Source organism: Argentina silus (genome assembly GCF_951799395.1).
Source record: "Argentina silus genome assembly, chromosome: 15".
NCBI lineage: Eukaryota > Metazoa > Chordata > Actinopteri > Argentiniformes > Argentinidae > Argentina > Argentina silus.
Window position 1 is genome coordinate 15,813,214 of NC_139669.1, and position 14,172 is coordinate 15,827,385.

The window sequence follows — 14,172 nt, forward strand, 5'->3', positions numbered from 1 at the left end:
CAAATGTGTGAGGAGCACAATATTTGATCTTAGTTTTGGCTAAACTTCCTGGCTCTTTCACTGCAGGTGCGTGGAGGAGGACGGTTAGACCAGGGACTCCCTCAGCTCCTGTGTGTGGGCTGAACCGGTAGTGTTGTGAGGTTCCCTGGGCCTCAGTCCAGCAGACGTCATGTACGGACTACTGTGTGAGAGTCTGCATGACTTCATCAAGGAGTCCTATGGAGACGACGTGTGGAAGCTGGTCAGGGAGAGAGCCGACGTCAGGCTGCACTCGTTTGTTACCCACCAGGTATGGTGTATGTGTGTGTGTGTGTGCGTGTGTGTATGTGCGCGCATGTGTGTGTGTATACGCGTGTGTTTATGAGTGTGTGTGTGTGTGTGTGCGTGTGTTTGTGCATGTGCGTGTGCGTGTGTGTGTGTGTGTGTGTATGTGTGTGTTTATGAACTCCTGTGTGTGTGCGTGCATCCATGTGTGTTGAGTGTGCGTGTCTCTATGCAGGTGTCCAATGTGTGTGTGTGTGTCTGCAGGTGTACAGTGAGAGTGTGATTCCGCGCATCGCTAAGGCAGCTAGCGGAGTGACTGGCACGCCTTACAACGAGCTCATGAACTCCTGGGGCGTCTACTTCCTGGGCTTCGTGGGAAAATATGGCTATGACAGGATCCTCAAGGTGAAAAGGAGTTCACGCTGAAACTGTAAAAATAAATTGTGTTTCTGGGTTATCGTTCAGCTCTGCTGTATCGTGTGTGTCTGCGTTGGTTGGTTTGATAATGTGGGTTGTGTATTCTTCAGTTTGTTCAGATAGTCAGTTTGTTGAGTTATTTTTTGTTATTGTGGTAGATTGTTGACGTGGTGTGTCTCTATATTGATCTAAAGGTACTGTTGTGGCTGTTACTAAGGGTTATAAAAGATCTCTCTGCTGCTTTTCTCAGGTGTTGGGCCGACATGTGCGAGACTTTGTCAACGGACTGGACAACCTGCATGAGTACCTACGCTTCAGCTACCCCAAAGTCCAGCCCCCTACCTTCTTCTGCCAGGAGGAGTCTGCTACTGGTGTCACCCTCCATTACAGGTCTGTGAAGAGAGAGGGAGACAGAGAGAGAGAGAGAGAGGGAGGGGGGGTATTACAAGATCATGAGAGAGGGAGGGGGGAGAAAGAAAGAAAGGGGGGGTAGAAAGGGGGGGGTAGAAAGAGAGAGGGGGGGGAAGAGAGAGAGGGAGGGGAGGGGGGGGTAGAAAGAGATGCATGGAATGGAATGAGGAATGGTTCAGTAAGTCTGTATGGCTTTGGGGAAGAAGCTGTGGTAGAGGCGGTGGTCCACCCTAATCCAGCCATCTCCCCCTCCTCTCCCTCTCTCCCTTTGTAGGAGTAAGCGTAAGGGCTACCTCCACTACGCCATGGGCCAGCTGAGACAGATGGGGAAACAGTTCTACGACACCGACATCCACGTGGAGGTGCTGTCAGAGCAGCTGGTGGGAGACTACTCTCACGTCACCATGAGGTGAGGCCACAGCACCTTCACTCGTTTAGTGTGAAGAAAGGCGAAGAAAGTCGCTCAAATTGTCGACATTATAGAGTGCCATGGGTGACATTATTCACCAAAAATGCATAAATGATGATGCTTCATTTTGTAGCCTATCAAAGTATTGTTGCTCTGTAAATACCACATGAAACACTTGGCACTCTAGGTGGTGAGTGTGCCGGAATTCTTTGGCAGTTAGTAAGTTCAAGAACTATACTGTCATTTGGCTGGAATGGTTTTTCAATAATATTGTGTGTGTGTTATTGTCCATGCAGACTGAACTTCGATAACTCTGCCTATCGCTACATCATGAAGGAGGATGAGGAGGAGCAGGAGATTCTGCCCATCACCAGTGACTTCTTCTTCGAAGTCTTCCCCTTCAACATCGTCTTCAGACAGGTAAACGGTGTGACAGTGTTTGTGTGTGTGTGTGTTTGTGTGCATACATGTACCTTTTATTTCCCTTTCCACCCATTGTGTATCCTCCCTCTCCCTTCCTCTCTTCTCCCTTCCTCTTTTCCTCACTTTAAATCACTTAATGCCAAGGCTGTACCCTAGAAACATACAATACCTCCCATGTCTTCTTGTACTGTGCTCCAGGACATGGTGGTGCACAACGTGGGCTCTGGTCTGGCCACTGTCTTCCCTGACCTGGACGGGAAGAAGATCAATGATGCCTTCCTGCTAGCTCGCCCCCTGGTGGAGTTCACCTGGAACATGGTGAGGCCTTAACACACACCCTGGGTGCACCTCAAAAGGGTAAAGTGGCTTCCCCTTTCCTCCTCCATCTGCACCGACCGGAAACAACCGGACAGGTGAGAGCGAATTCAAGACACCTGGCGTCGTATAGGCGTCCACTGCGGTGGCTTTCCCCGAAATGTCCGGATCAGTTCAGACGAAGGAGAGGAGATGAGGAGAAGGAATTGACAAGGAATCGTGTTCAGATGCAATCTCCTCTTGCTGTCTCTCCACGCTTAACCATAATTACTGTTATCGTTTTGCAAATGATCTTTGGATATTTCTAGTTCTTTGTTCACAGTCATGGATATACAGGGTGTTTTGAATCCACACAGATCATCTCGCACCCCAACAACCTGTTTGAAATCATGTCCAAGGAACCAGTGAAGAGAGAGAGGAACCTTCATAACAGAGTCCAGAGTAAGAGAGAGACACATTACTGTCTGGAGAGGTAGAAACAAGGACGGGGTTCTGCGAGAGTTGACGGTGCTGATATTTCCCCTCCTTGTCACAGATTTAGACTACGACAATGCCAACCGCACGGCGGACGTAGACGTGGAGCTCATGGCCTTCCAGTCCATCATCGGTGACGACTACAAAGGTTGTGACCCCTCTGAGCCCTCACACCGACCTGACTAGGCTGACACACTGTTACTGGCACACAGGGTTGACACTGGGATCTGACTACCTTTGTAAATGTTTTACCTTTGTATGTATTGGAACTGTTTTTTTAGGACCAACCCAGGGCTTGGGTTGTTTGGTAGGGTCACTTACAGTACACAGCAAACTAAGTGAGTGCACATTGTGAGAAGTAAGATACAAATATTGTAAGGAGGTGCAAACACAGTGACTCATGTGGATGTGTTGTGTGTGTTCTTTCCTGCATGTGTTTGTGTGTGTGTGTGTGTTTACTTGATAGCTGTTCTCTTCTCTCAGATGGTAACAGTGCTAATGCTATGGAGAGCTGGGGCGATGGTAGTCGTTGTCTGAAGCTGAAGGGACAGATGAGATACATGCCTGAATGGGAGTCCATCATCTTCCTGGGAACCCCTGTGTAAGACACACACACACACACACACACACACACACACTCACGCGCATCTGCCTACACAAACCCGGACAGGCACACATGCACATCACACAATGGAATAAAAGGTTGATTATCTTTTGTTGAATACAAATAATTTATTACAATCTTACTCTCTTTATGCCCTCAAAAATAACACCAATTACCTTACATGAGGCTGGAAATACAGTTGGGAGCACTTTAAATCAGGCCTTCATTCATACAGCACCACCAGTGCACCAGCCATGTAATTAGCTGCTAATTAGCTTGTAATCAGGCTATGTGGGTAATGGGGTAACAGCTAATAGGAACTGAGAGTGAACATTCCTATATCAAGTACCCTCCTCTCTCAAAGCTGTATTGTGTTGCTGTACTCTCCCTGAGGTGTACAATTCTATAGGATCACAGATTGATATGCTATAGGTTTATAATAGGCTATATCTTATGTTTTTCTCTGCCCCATTATATTGATTGCACATTGTAAAGTACATTGTTATTATAATACATACATTTGTGAAGACAGTACTCAGGCAAAGAACTCAAACGCACGACTCGGAAACAAAAACTTAAATCCAATAGAATAGTCTTTACTTTCAAAAAGGTTCGGTACACAGATAGGCAGTCAATGGGTAGGCAGATAATCCAGGAAGGGGGTAGCCAAAGCAGGGTTTGGTACACAGGCAGGCAGATAATCCAAAAAGGGGTCGGCAAAAAGGTCAAAAACACACTCGGCAATCAAAAACCAGGAATACTTCACTAGGAAATGCTGGAACATATGACACGAAGGTACAAAAACAAACTGGCACAGAGACAGGGGAACACACAGACTAAATACACAGGGAAGGATGATGAGGAACAGGTAAAGCCAATCAGGGCAGGGTAAACAATCACACAGGCGGGAAACACACAAGGGCAGGTGGTGAAGTGTCTGAAACGAGAGACAAGGTGAGTAACACAAAAATAAACAGGAAACAATATAATAACAAATAAATGAAATACTATGAAACAAAGAAAAACATAAAGTAAGGCACGGGGCGGGGCGTTACAACATTCTTGTTTTTTATAACGCTTTCCCCCTTATTCATTTGAAGACTATATTTCTGTGTGTGTGTGTGTGTGTGTGTGTGTGTGCGCGTGTGTGTGTGTAGGATGGAGAGCCTGAGTGCTATGTTTAAGACAGGTCTCTACATTAATGACCTCAGCATGCATGACTCCAGTAGAGACCTGGTGCTGGCAGGGACCCAGCAATCAGAGGAGCTCAAGAGAGCACTCATACAGGTATGCTGTGTGTGTGTGTGTGTGTGTGTGTGTGTGTGTGTGTGTGTGTGTGTGTGTGTGTGTGTGTGTGTGTGTGTGTGTGTGTGTGTGTGTGTGTGTGTGTGTGTGTGTGTGTGTGTGTGTGTGTGTGTGTGTGTGTGTGTGTGTGTGTGTGTGTGTGTGTGTGTGTGTGTGTGCGTGCGTGCAAGTGTGAGTGAATCAATGTCTTCTGCTGGCTTCATAATACAACAACAGTATGTCACCCCCTCTGGTGTCTGCAGGAACAGAAGAAGTCCAGTAAACTTGAGGAGAGCATGAAGATGCTGGACTATGAGATGAAGAAGACAGATGATCTGCTCTACAGGATGATCCCCAAGCCAGTGGCCAAGAGACTACGCAAGGGAGAGCCAGCTGTCAACACCTGTGAGGTCAGGACTGTGTGTGTGTGTGTGTGTGTGTGTGTGTGTGTGTGTGTGTGTGTGTGTGTGTGTATGTGTGTGTGTGTGTGTGTGTGTGTGTATCTCCACCATGTTCAATTTGCATTCGTATGATAACTCTGTTGACCTGGTTGCATTCACAGCATCTGTCTCCCTCTCTCACCTGTCTCTCTGTCTCCATCTCTCACCTGTCTCTCTGTCTTCCTCATGGCTCACCTGTCTCACTCCCTCACCTGTCTCCCTCTCTCACCTGTCTTTCTGTCCCCCTCACGGCTCACCTGTCTCTCTGTCTCCCTCACGGCTCACCTGTCTCCCTCTCTCACCTGTCTCTGTCTCCCTCTCTCACCTGTCTCTCTCCCTCACCTGTCTTACCTGTCCAGGTGTTTCCAGACGTGACCATCCTGTTCAGTGACGTGGTGGGCTTTACCCGCATCTGCAGCCACATCACCCCCATGCAGGTGGTCTCCATGCTCAACACCATGTACACACTCTTCGACACACTCAGCGAGAAGCACCGCGTCTTCAAGGTGTGTGTGTGTGTGTGTGTAGGTGTGTGGTGTATGTGTGTGTATTCCACCACATTGTTCACATTTCACACTCACAGAGTGCCATGGCACCTTCAAGGTGTGTGTGTGTGTGTGTGTGTGTGTGTGTGTGCATGCGTGCGTGCGTGCGTGCGTGCATGTGTGTGTGTGTGTCTGTGCGTGCCTGCATTTTATCTCTTACTTACTTTTGAAAGAGAACGCAATTACACACATAATGTGAAAGTGTGTGTGTGTATGTGTGTGTGTGTGTGTGTGTCCAGGTTGAGACCATTGGCGATGCCTACATGGTGGTGGCAGGGGCTCCAGAGAAGACCAAGTACCACGCCCACAACATCTGTGACATGGCTCTGGACATGGTCCGCTCCATAGACCACCTCAAAGACCCCTCAAACGGCAACAACATCCAGATCCGCGTGGGTCAGTGGGGACAGGGACTACACACTATATCTATGCCAGACTATGTGTGTATGTCAGTGGGTACACGCTGGTATATATTTGCCTGTGTGTGTGTGTGCGTGTGTGTGTGTGTGTGTGACCTGTGCCTGTGTTTCAGGGATACACTCTGGTATGGTGGTGGCAGGAGTTGTTGGCCATAAGATGCCGCGCTACGGTCTCCATGGTGACACGGTCCACACGGCATCCGCTATGGAGAGCAACGGCAAGGTATGGAGAGTGAGAGAGGGATGGAGTCAGAGGGAGGGAGAGAGAGGGATAGAGGGAGAGAAAGGGAGTCAGAGGGAGGGAGAGAGGGAGTGGGAGGAAGGGAGAGAGAGAGAGGGAGAGAGAGGGAGAGAGAAGAAGAGAGAGGGAGGGAGGGAGGGGGAGAGAGAGATTTCTACCTCCACCAGCCTGCCCTGGTTGTGCCTGATCTGCCTCCTCTCTGTCTCTCTCTCTCTCTCCTCTCTGGTCTCTCCATCCCCTCTCAGGAGATGCACATCCAGCTCAGCAGCGCCACCTATGAGCACCTGAAGGGAAGTCACTTCATCTTCGAGAGGCGGGGCACCATCACCATCAAGGTCAGAGGTCACTACCGTCACAACCCCACATCAGCCCTGTTACCATAGCCACCCGCTGACCCTTCCGTGCTCGGAGGTCCCTACCCGTCCGTACAGATCTGTGTTCTGTCCTTAGTTCTGAGAAGAATGGACATGTCGTCTCATGTCACCTCCATATCATCAGAGCATTCTGCTGCACACACACACACACACACACACACACACACACACACACACACACACACACACACACACACACATTCACCGTGCAATCAAGCTTTCATTGACCCTGACCAGCGAAAGCTTTTGCAAAGGAATTGTCAGAGAGAGAGAGAGAGAGAGAGAGAGAGAGAGAGAGAGAGAGAGAGATAGACACCGATTTTTTCCCCCCTGTTTCCAGATGTAAAACAAGTGCGTCTTGGTGATGATTTAAATGCCTATCCATCTAAATGTCAGTCCAGGGTCAGACGCTGAGACGGCAGATGGGGTGTGAATGTCAGTCGCTTCTGAACGGCTCTGAGGTGTGAGATCACGGCTGCTAATCTTCAGAGACCAGCAGTGATTTCCCTTCTTATCAAAGGCACTGTCTGCGCTCTTCACCTGAGCATTGATGTCTGTCTGTGGATTAACGTATTTGGGTGATTGGGGGTGGGCGTGTGTGTGTGTGTGCGTGCGTGCGTGCGTGCGTGCGTGTGTGTGTGTGTGTGTGTGTGTGTTTGTTTGGTTAGTTGTGTGTGTGTGTTTGTGTGTCTCCCATGTTTGTATGCTGAGTTTGTGTGCTATCAACCTTTCTCCCAACCTCCCTCTGTCCACTCTCCCTCTCCTCTCCTCTCCTCTCCTCTCCTCTCCTCTCCTCTCCTCTCCTCTCCTCTCCCCCTCCCCTCCTCTCCCCCACCTCTCCCCCTCTCCTCTCCTCTCCTCTCTCCTCTCCTTTCCTCTCCCTCTCCTCTCCCCCTCCTCTCCTCTCCCTCTCATCTCCCCCTCCTCTCCTCTCCCCCTCTTCTCCCTCTCCCTCTCCTCTCCCCCTCCTCTCCCCCTCCTCTCCCCCTCCTCTCTCTCAGGGCAATGTGGAGATTGAGACCTACTGGCTGAAGGGGAAGAGGGATAAGGATGGCAACGCCCAGGCAGCCTGTCCCCAGTTTGAGACCCAGACCATCAGCATCTCCCATCAGCAGATCTCAGCCCCTGCGGCACCCGGAATCAGGGTGGAGTAGTAACGTCCTCTTACTGTCACGGCTGGGTTGGGGGTGGTGGAGGGTGGGGATGGCCATGAGGGAATACTGGGTGTATGATCGTACCCGCCATATCCCTCTGTCCTCTCTCTCTCTCTCTCTCTCTCTCCAGGCAGGGGAGGGCGAGGACAATGTGAAGTCCATGCATCCGTCCCACCGGATCAAGATGGAGATCGCGGGGCAGCTGGGGGAGTATATGGAGGACGTTCACGTGGAGGAGATGTCTGGCAGTAAGGTGAGAGAGGGGGCCGCTACAATACTGCCCCCCCCCCCCCCGGGGTGCAGACTAGGGGGATGAATTGAATACTCTGACATATTTAATTTTGAATATATCTGTTCTCTATCTCCTTCCTCTCTCTCTCTCCCTCTCTCTCTCTCCCTCTCCTCTCTCAGTCTGACTATAAAGATGTCCTTGAGGATAACGGCCTACAGGACCCTCACATTGAGCTGGACTCTCCTGTGTTTGTTGCCAGAGATTCCATCATGGAGTCTCCGGAAGGTTCCTGTATCTCCCACAGCTCTCAGAAGAGCACCATGTGCTCCATTTCATGAACCACAGGGTCACCATGGCGATACAATGATTACCCCCCCCCACACACACACCCCCCGCCAGTCACTTAGGGGCTTAGGCTGAAGCTAGGCGAACGATAATGATGACGATACCTTCAGTTTATAAAGCTTTTATTTTTTTAAATGTATTTTTGCTCATAGCACTTAAGGTTGATTTTGTTGGGAACCGTGATGACGGTCGTGCTATTTCAGAGTGCTCTTGTGCCTTTGTTGACAGTGCTCAGGGAGACTGTTAGTGTTGAACAGACAGTTGTGTGCTACTGCCAAGGCCATTCTACACTATATCCATGTATATTGTATATAGATTAGCCTTCTATGTTTAGTCTTTTTGTGGCCTAATATACGTCGTACATTGTCATTTCCATCCTGATCCTGATAGAAACATTGTCTGGTGGTGGATAGGCGTACAGTACAACAACAGAAGACACTTTGATGTCGCCACAGCCACATCGTCTGTCCACTGTATACCAACATCTCCAAGTAGGCTTAGCATAGCTTCCTCATCTAACCTATTTCATTGGGATAAACATGCACAAAGTGTTCCCTGGGAGTGTTCTGGAGATATGATTCACGTATCCGTTCAACTGTGCTGATTAGATTTGATATGCGTGTTGTTGATGTTGTTGTGGCTGTGGACATCGAAACTGAGCTGTGTACGAATCTTATGGAATTCTGCCCCTCTCTCTCTCTCTCTCTCTCTCTCTCTCTCTCTCTCTCTCTCTCTGTGTGTGTGCAAGCTTTTCTCTGCTTGCATGGTTGAGTCCACGTCGTTAACCACACTGTACAGATGAACAGCTTGTCAACACGGTGTGGAAATAAAACAAGGTGACAGCAGAGCTGGAGCGAATCGGTCTGTTGTTGTTTTCACTGTCAATCACAATCACAGTCACATATAGGCTCATATACAGTACAAGTCAAAAGTTATTTGTGTGTGTGTGTGTACATGTGCGTGTGTCTGCTTGAGTGTACTTTGACGTATCTATTCAATTATCAATGAAGCATGGAATGGTACAACACAGTTGACGCCTTCCTCCCGCTACAAGTCACATGGTTTGAGCTGTAAGGTCCATGCCTACATACTCACATGGGTCTGTCCACATACAATGCACGCTGGGTATTGTAGTCAGAGGAATATGAACATATGTGTCAGAGGAAATCACAGGACCTCTGTGTTTGTAGTCCTCCATCCTCCATGTTTGTAGTCCTCTCTCCCCACCTCAAACCACATTGGCGACGGACTGGCCGTCGGAGGAACTGCGTCTGAAGGTGGCGTCCTCACGGTCCAGGCTGCAGCCGTGGGCGGGCCGGGGGTCTTTGGGGGGCGGTTCCAGCGTGCAGCGGAAGCAGAAGGCGTAGAAGAAAGCTACGAGGAGCAGGAAGCACACCACGCAGAAGATGATGATGATCAGGATGGTGTGCACCTGTATGTCCTCGCTCTCCCACGGGAAAGGCGACGGAGTGGGGTCAGAGGTCAAGACGGAGGTGGAGATGGGGCCAGGGATCATTTTGGGTGAGCCAAGATGGCCGGAGGTGCTATAGGGGATGTCGGTCATGACTGTATTCTTTTGACTCTTCCTCCTGCCTTCCAGACTGTCGTTTCAGTGTCAGCCGAGAGAGGGAGGGAGGGAGAGAGAGAGAGAGAGAGAAGGATTTGTTATTCTTCATGCATTCATGGCTTGGACACGTCACCACATACACAGTCTGCTCTCCAGAGTGATACACTTCCATGATGTTACTTTACTACATTCACTTCACTATCGCCTCTTCCACAATCGATGACATGCATTTTGATCACATTGGTCTTTTCTGACACATCGAACAGGTGAATACAATCTGCAGTCAGCAACCTTTATACAGGTTCACACTGTATAAAAGGTAGAACAATACCACTCTCTTTCTGTGCTACTCCTTCAGTCTGGACAAAGTAATGAGAACAGACAGATGGATATTGAATCTGATCTGAATGATGTGACAATATCAGATAGGTGTCCCTCCCTTATCCGAGGAACTTGAATAACCAAGCAGTGCTGCTTAACTTTTATCCATGAAGCAGACGACCTTTCAAAAAGATGAATTCACAATTGTCTTTATTCTTACCAGCAGTGTCCTCCTCTGTCTTCCAACACTGGTTTGAGCTGTCCAGTCTCTTGGTGCAACCAGTCTTCCTGTTTTTGTTTTTCATGTGAGGAACGAAAAGGACATGAGAGGAGGAGGTGGAGGGAATGAGGAGGAGGGAGTGAGGAGAGGGGGGGGGGGATAAAGGGATGGGGAGGAGGATGAAGTGCTTAGGATAACAAGGAGGTTTCCATGACAACACTTGCTGAGGGGCAGCGGGCACTGTTGTGACATCATCACTTGATCACATGTTGACATGGGGTGGAGGGAGGGAAAATGCACGCGCACACACACACACACTCACACACACACATATTATATATATATATATATATATATATATATATATATATATACATCACCAAACTGTCAGCACCACTATACAACCTTAGAATGAAAATCTGAATTTACTAATATGTACCTATGCTATCTGTTGGCCTGTGACTTTGTGCAGGAGGTAGGTTTGCTTTTGGGACTGAAATGACATTTCAATACTTCAAATACTGCCATCTGTTGGTAACACATGGATGCTGCAACATCATGCTCCAACAAAATCCATGTTGGAAGCATCCGTGTACTGTAATGCAAGCTGTAGGAAGTAGGTTGCTATGGAATTTCATCAAAGATTCTGAAGATGCTTAGATTCTATTGCTATGGTAACAAAGAATTAGCTGCTTCGAAACTCTTCGCTAGGAGAATCTCATTTGAAATGGAATTCAAACCATAGACCCATTAGGAGTGTTTGTGATTACCGATTACGGCTGAACAGCGCTAGAAACTGTTAACAAAAGACCCTTCATGAACATCTGCTACTGAGCTGGACACAGATGGCAGAGAGCGAGTGGAGGAACTATATCAAGGCCACTCTGAAGGACACAATTGTGGAGGATGCCGCCATCGTGGGCCTCTATGACAACCAGGCCGTGTGGGCCTCCAAGCCTGGGGGTTTCCTGGCTGCCATTTCCCCACAGGAAGTGGATGCGCTGGTGGGCAAAGACAGAGGACATATCCTGCAGACGGGTGTCACCGTTGGAGGCCGGAAGGCAGCAGTGATCAGAGACCACATGATCGGCCCTGAGACGGAGCTCCGATTTGTCGACCTGAGGACCAAATGCAGCGAATCGCTGGCTCTGACTGTCGTCAAGATGACCAAGGCTCTAGTGTTTGTGATGGGCAGACGGGGCGTGCATGGCGGGGTCGTCAACAAGAAGGTGTGTGACATGGCCAAGGCGCTCCAGGAGAGGGGGGTGTGAGGACCTCCATCTGAATGTCAACAAGTAACCAGAGACTTTAGATACCTGACCAAGCAATATATCCTTCATTAAAACATCTGAGAGGTGTCCCATGAGTGAATCAATAGAAGCTAGTCAATGACACTTTGACAACTTTCGTTTTTGCAAAGGAGATTGAAAACAAGCAGAATGAGGAGCAAAAATGTCTAATGCTTTTATTGTCAAAAATCCCAAAACACACCAACACTTTTACATAACACACATACTTAACACACGCACTCTAAACTGGAATTTATATAACTGACTGACTGACTCAAACAACTCAATAGGACTACGCTTATCTTTATTCTTTAATTATGTATGATAAAAAAGCAAACACATTCTCCATAATAGGAGCTTCAAGATATGGGAGGAAACCCAAAATGAAATGGTAATGTTTGAATGCCAATTAAACTAGATCATTTCATTGGAGCAGTGTATTGAGATGAGAGGGTTGACTCCAGATCCAATGAACTGTTCTCTGAATCCCTCACATACACATCAAAGTAACAAAACATTGTAAACAATTAAAGAGGTGGAGCTGTCTCTCTCTGGTGGAGAGAGGGCTGGTTGTTCATTTCTTATATACGATGTTGTTGCAAATCCAGTTCATGCCGTCCTGTTGTGAACGGAGCAGAAAAAAAAATAGGGTCAAAATCTCATCCTCTTCACAATACAAAGCTTAGCACAATGGTCTCATCAACCAGTCAGTTTAGGTAAACAATACAACAGCTTGACTGTCAGGTAACCCTAATGTACACTACAGAACCGGACCGGACAGAGCCAAGCCGAGCCGAGCTGAGCTGTACTGTGCCAGCCTGGTTCTGCATCCACAATGGTTTCTATAACAGTGCTGGAAAGGACAATGTGAAGAAAAAAACAAACAAGCAAAGCCAGCACAGTATGGTTCGGGTTGGCCCTGTAGTGTGTAAAACACCAAAGTGAGCCAGTAGAACTGACCTGCACTCCCTCTCCAGAGACAGCTGAGCAGGCCTGGATCTGCCACTCGCGGTCCCGGTATGTGTGCAGGTTCAGCCCCTCCGCTATCTCACTGGCCGGTGATGCTGTGGCCAAGTCCTGCTTATTGGCAAAGATGAGCACCGGCACACCCTTCAGGTTCTCCTCATCGATCAGCTCTGACAGCTCCTGCACACAAAAGCGCACACACACACACACACACACACACACACACACACACACACACACACACACACACACACACACACACACACACACACACACACACACACACAGGTGTGAATACACAGAGACATACTGTACAAGAACAGGCTCACAGGACATTTCTGTGAATGTAATGACATCAACTGGACAGCTGTCAAAGCTAAGAGTGTTCCCTCGTTCTCTACATGTATTGTATAGGAGTGTATCCAGTCCTCACCAGTCCCGTCTCCTCAAACCGCTTCTTGTCAGAGCTGTCTATGACGTAGATCTGGAAGAGGACACAGAAGAATGTGCATTTAAAGCAGGATCATAGTATAAGTTGTCCAAATGTTTTATATATGTTGACCATATGTTTTTTCAAACTTGCTTTTAATCTTTAACTATTTTTTATTGTTGTTTTTACTGACTGTGCTTTTGTTTGACTTTTATTTATCTATCTATTCTTGTTCTCTCCTTGAAATGTAGGTTCTTTAAGCACTGACAAAAGAGCTATAACCCTAAATGTATTACTATTATGATAATAATAATAATAATAATAATAATAATAATAATAATAATAATAATAATCGTTATTGTTATTATTATTATTATTATTATTATTATTATTATTATTATTATTATTATTATTATTATTATTATTATTATTATTATATATTTACCACATAAATATCATTGTTGAGGATTGCAACCTTTTCCCTATTGTGGGATTGTGAGGCTGGAGTACTTACAATAACAACCATGTCAACACAGGGGCCCAAAAGCCAGAACAGTTGACTTACTGCAGTGGATCTGTAAAAGATTCCCACAGTCCGTTACTCACCAGTAGGTCTGTATTGTCAAGGTATTTCTTCCAGAAGGACCGAATCTTCCTCTGTCCCCCGATGTCCCACACGTTCAGCTTCATGCCATGGGAGGCCACACTCTTTATGTTAAAGCCCTGAGACCAAGCACACGCCTGGGGTTACAATACCTCTGGATAACAGACTGGACCTACAGACAGTAACATGCTACAGAAGGAGCCAAGGATAACAAACTTGATATGACACGACCTCTTCCAATGACCTACAACTGTAAAAGGCTTCTCAAACAGAAAACCTAAGACCTGCAGCTAACTGCTAACTGCTAACAACAAAAAACGATGGGACTGGTTGAGAGATTGGATTGGTTTAAGTAGCTACTGCTAACTTCAGGTAACTTTAGCCACTGCTAGCAACAAACCCAATGGGAGTGATAGGGACAGTT

The 14,172-nt window shown here is 47.5% G+C and overlaps 2 protein-coding genes across 2 annotated transcripts in view; one reads left to right on the plus strand and one right to left on the minus strand.

The window, feature by feature from the left end:
* Window positions 1-11,304: 11,304 nt before the first annotated feature.
* LOC310816034 (profilin-3-like) lies at window positions 11,305-11,730 on the plus strand (the record flags this gene model as incomplete). Its single annotated transcript, XM_083686039.1, has 1 exon — window positions 11,305-11,730. One exon carries the CDS (start codon window positions 11,305-11,307, stop codon window positions 11,728-11,730), a length of 426 nt encoding a protein of 141 aa, XP_083542165.1.
* Window positions 11,731-12,322: 592 nt separating this feature from the next.
* Window positions 12,323-14,172, minus strand: part of arl3l1 (ADP ribosylation factor like GTPase 3, like 1) — a gene marked incomplete at both ends in the record, with an annotated part of 4,612 nt that continues 2,762 nt past the window's right edge. Inside the window, 4 exons of the mRNA XM_083685789.1 lie at window positions 12,323-12,367; window positions 12,709-12,894; window positions 13,148-13,198; window positions 13,751-13,867. Of these exons, the coding sequence (XP_083541915.1) occupies window positions 12,323-12,367; window positions 12,709-12,894; window positions 13,148-13,198; window positions 13,751-13,867 (399 nt within the window). The remainder of the gene's footprint in view (window positions 12,368-12,708; window positions 12,895-13,147; window positions 13,199-13,750; window positions 13,868-14,172) is intronic.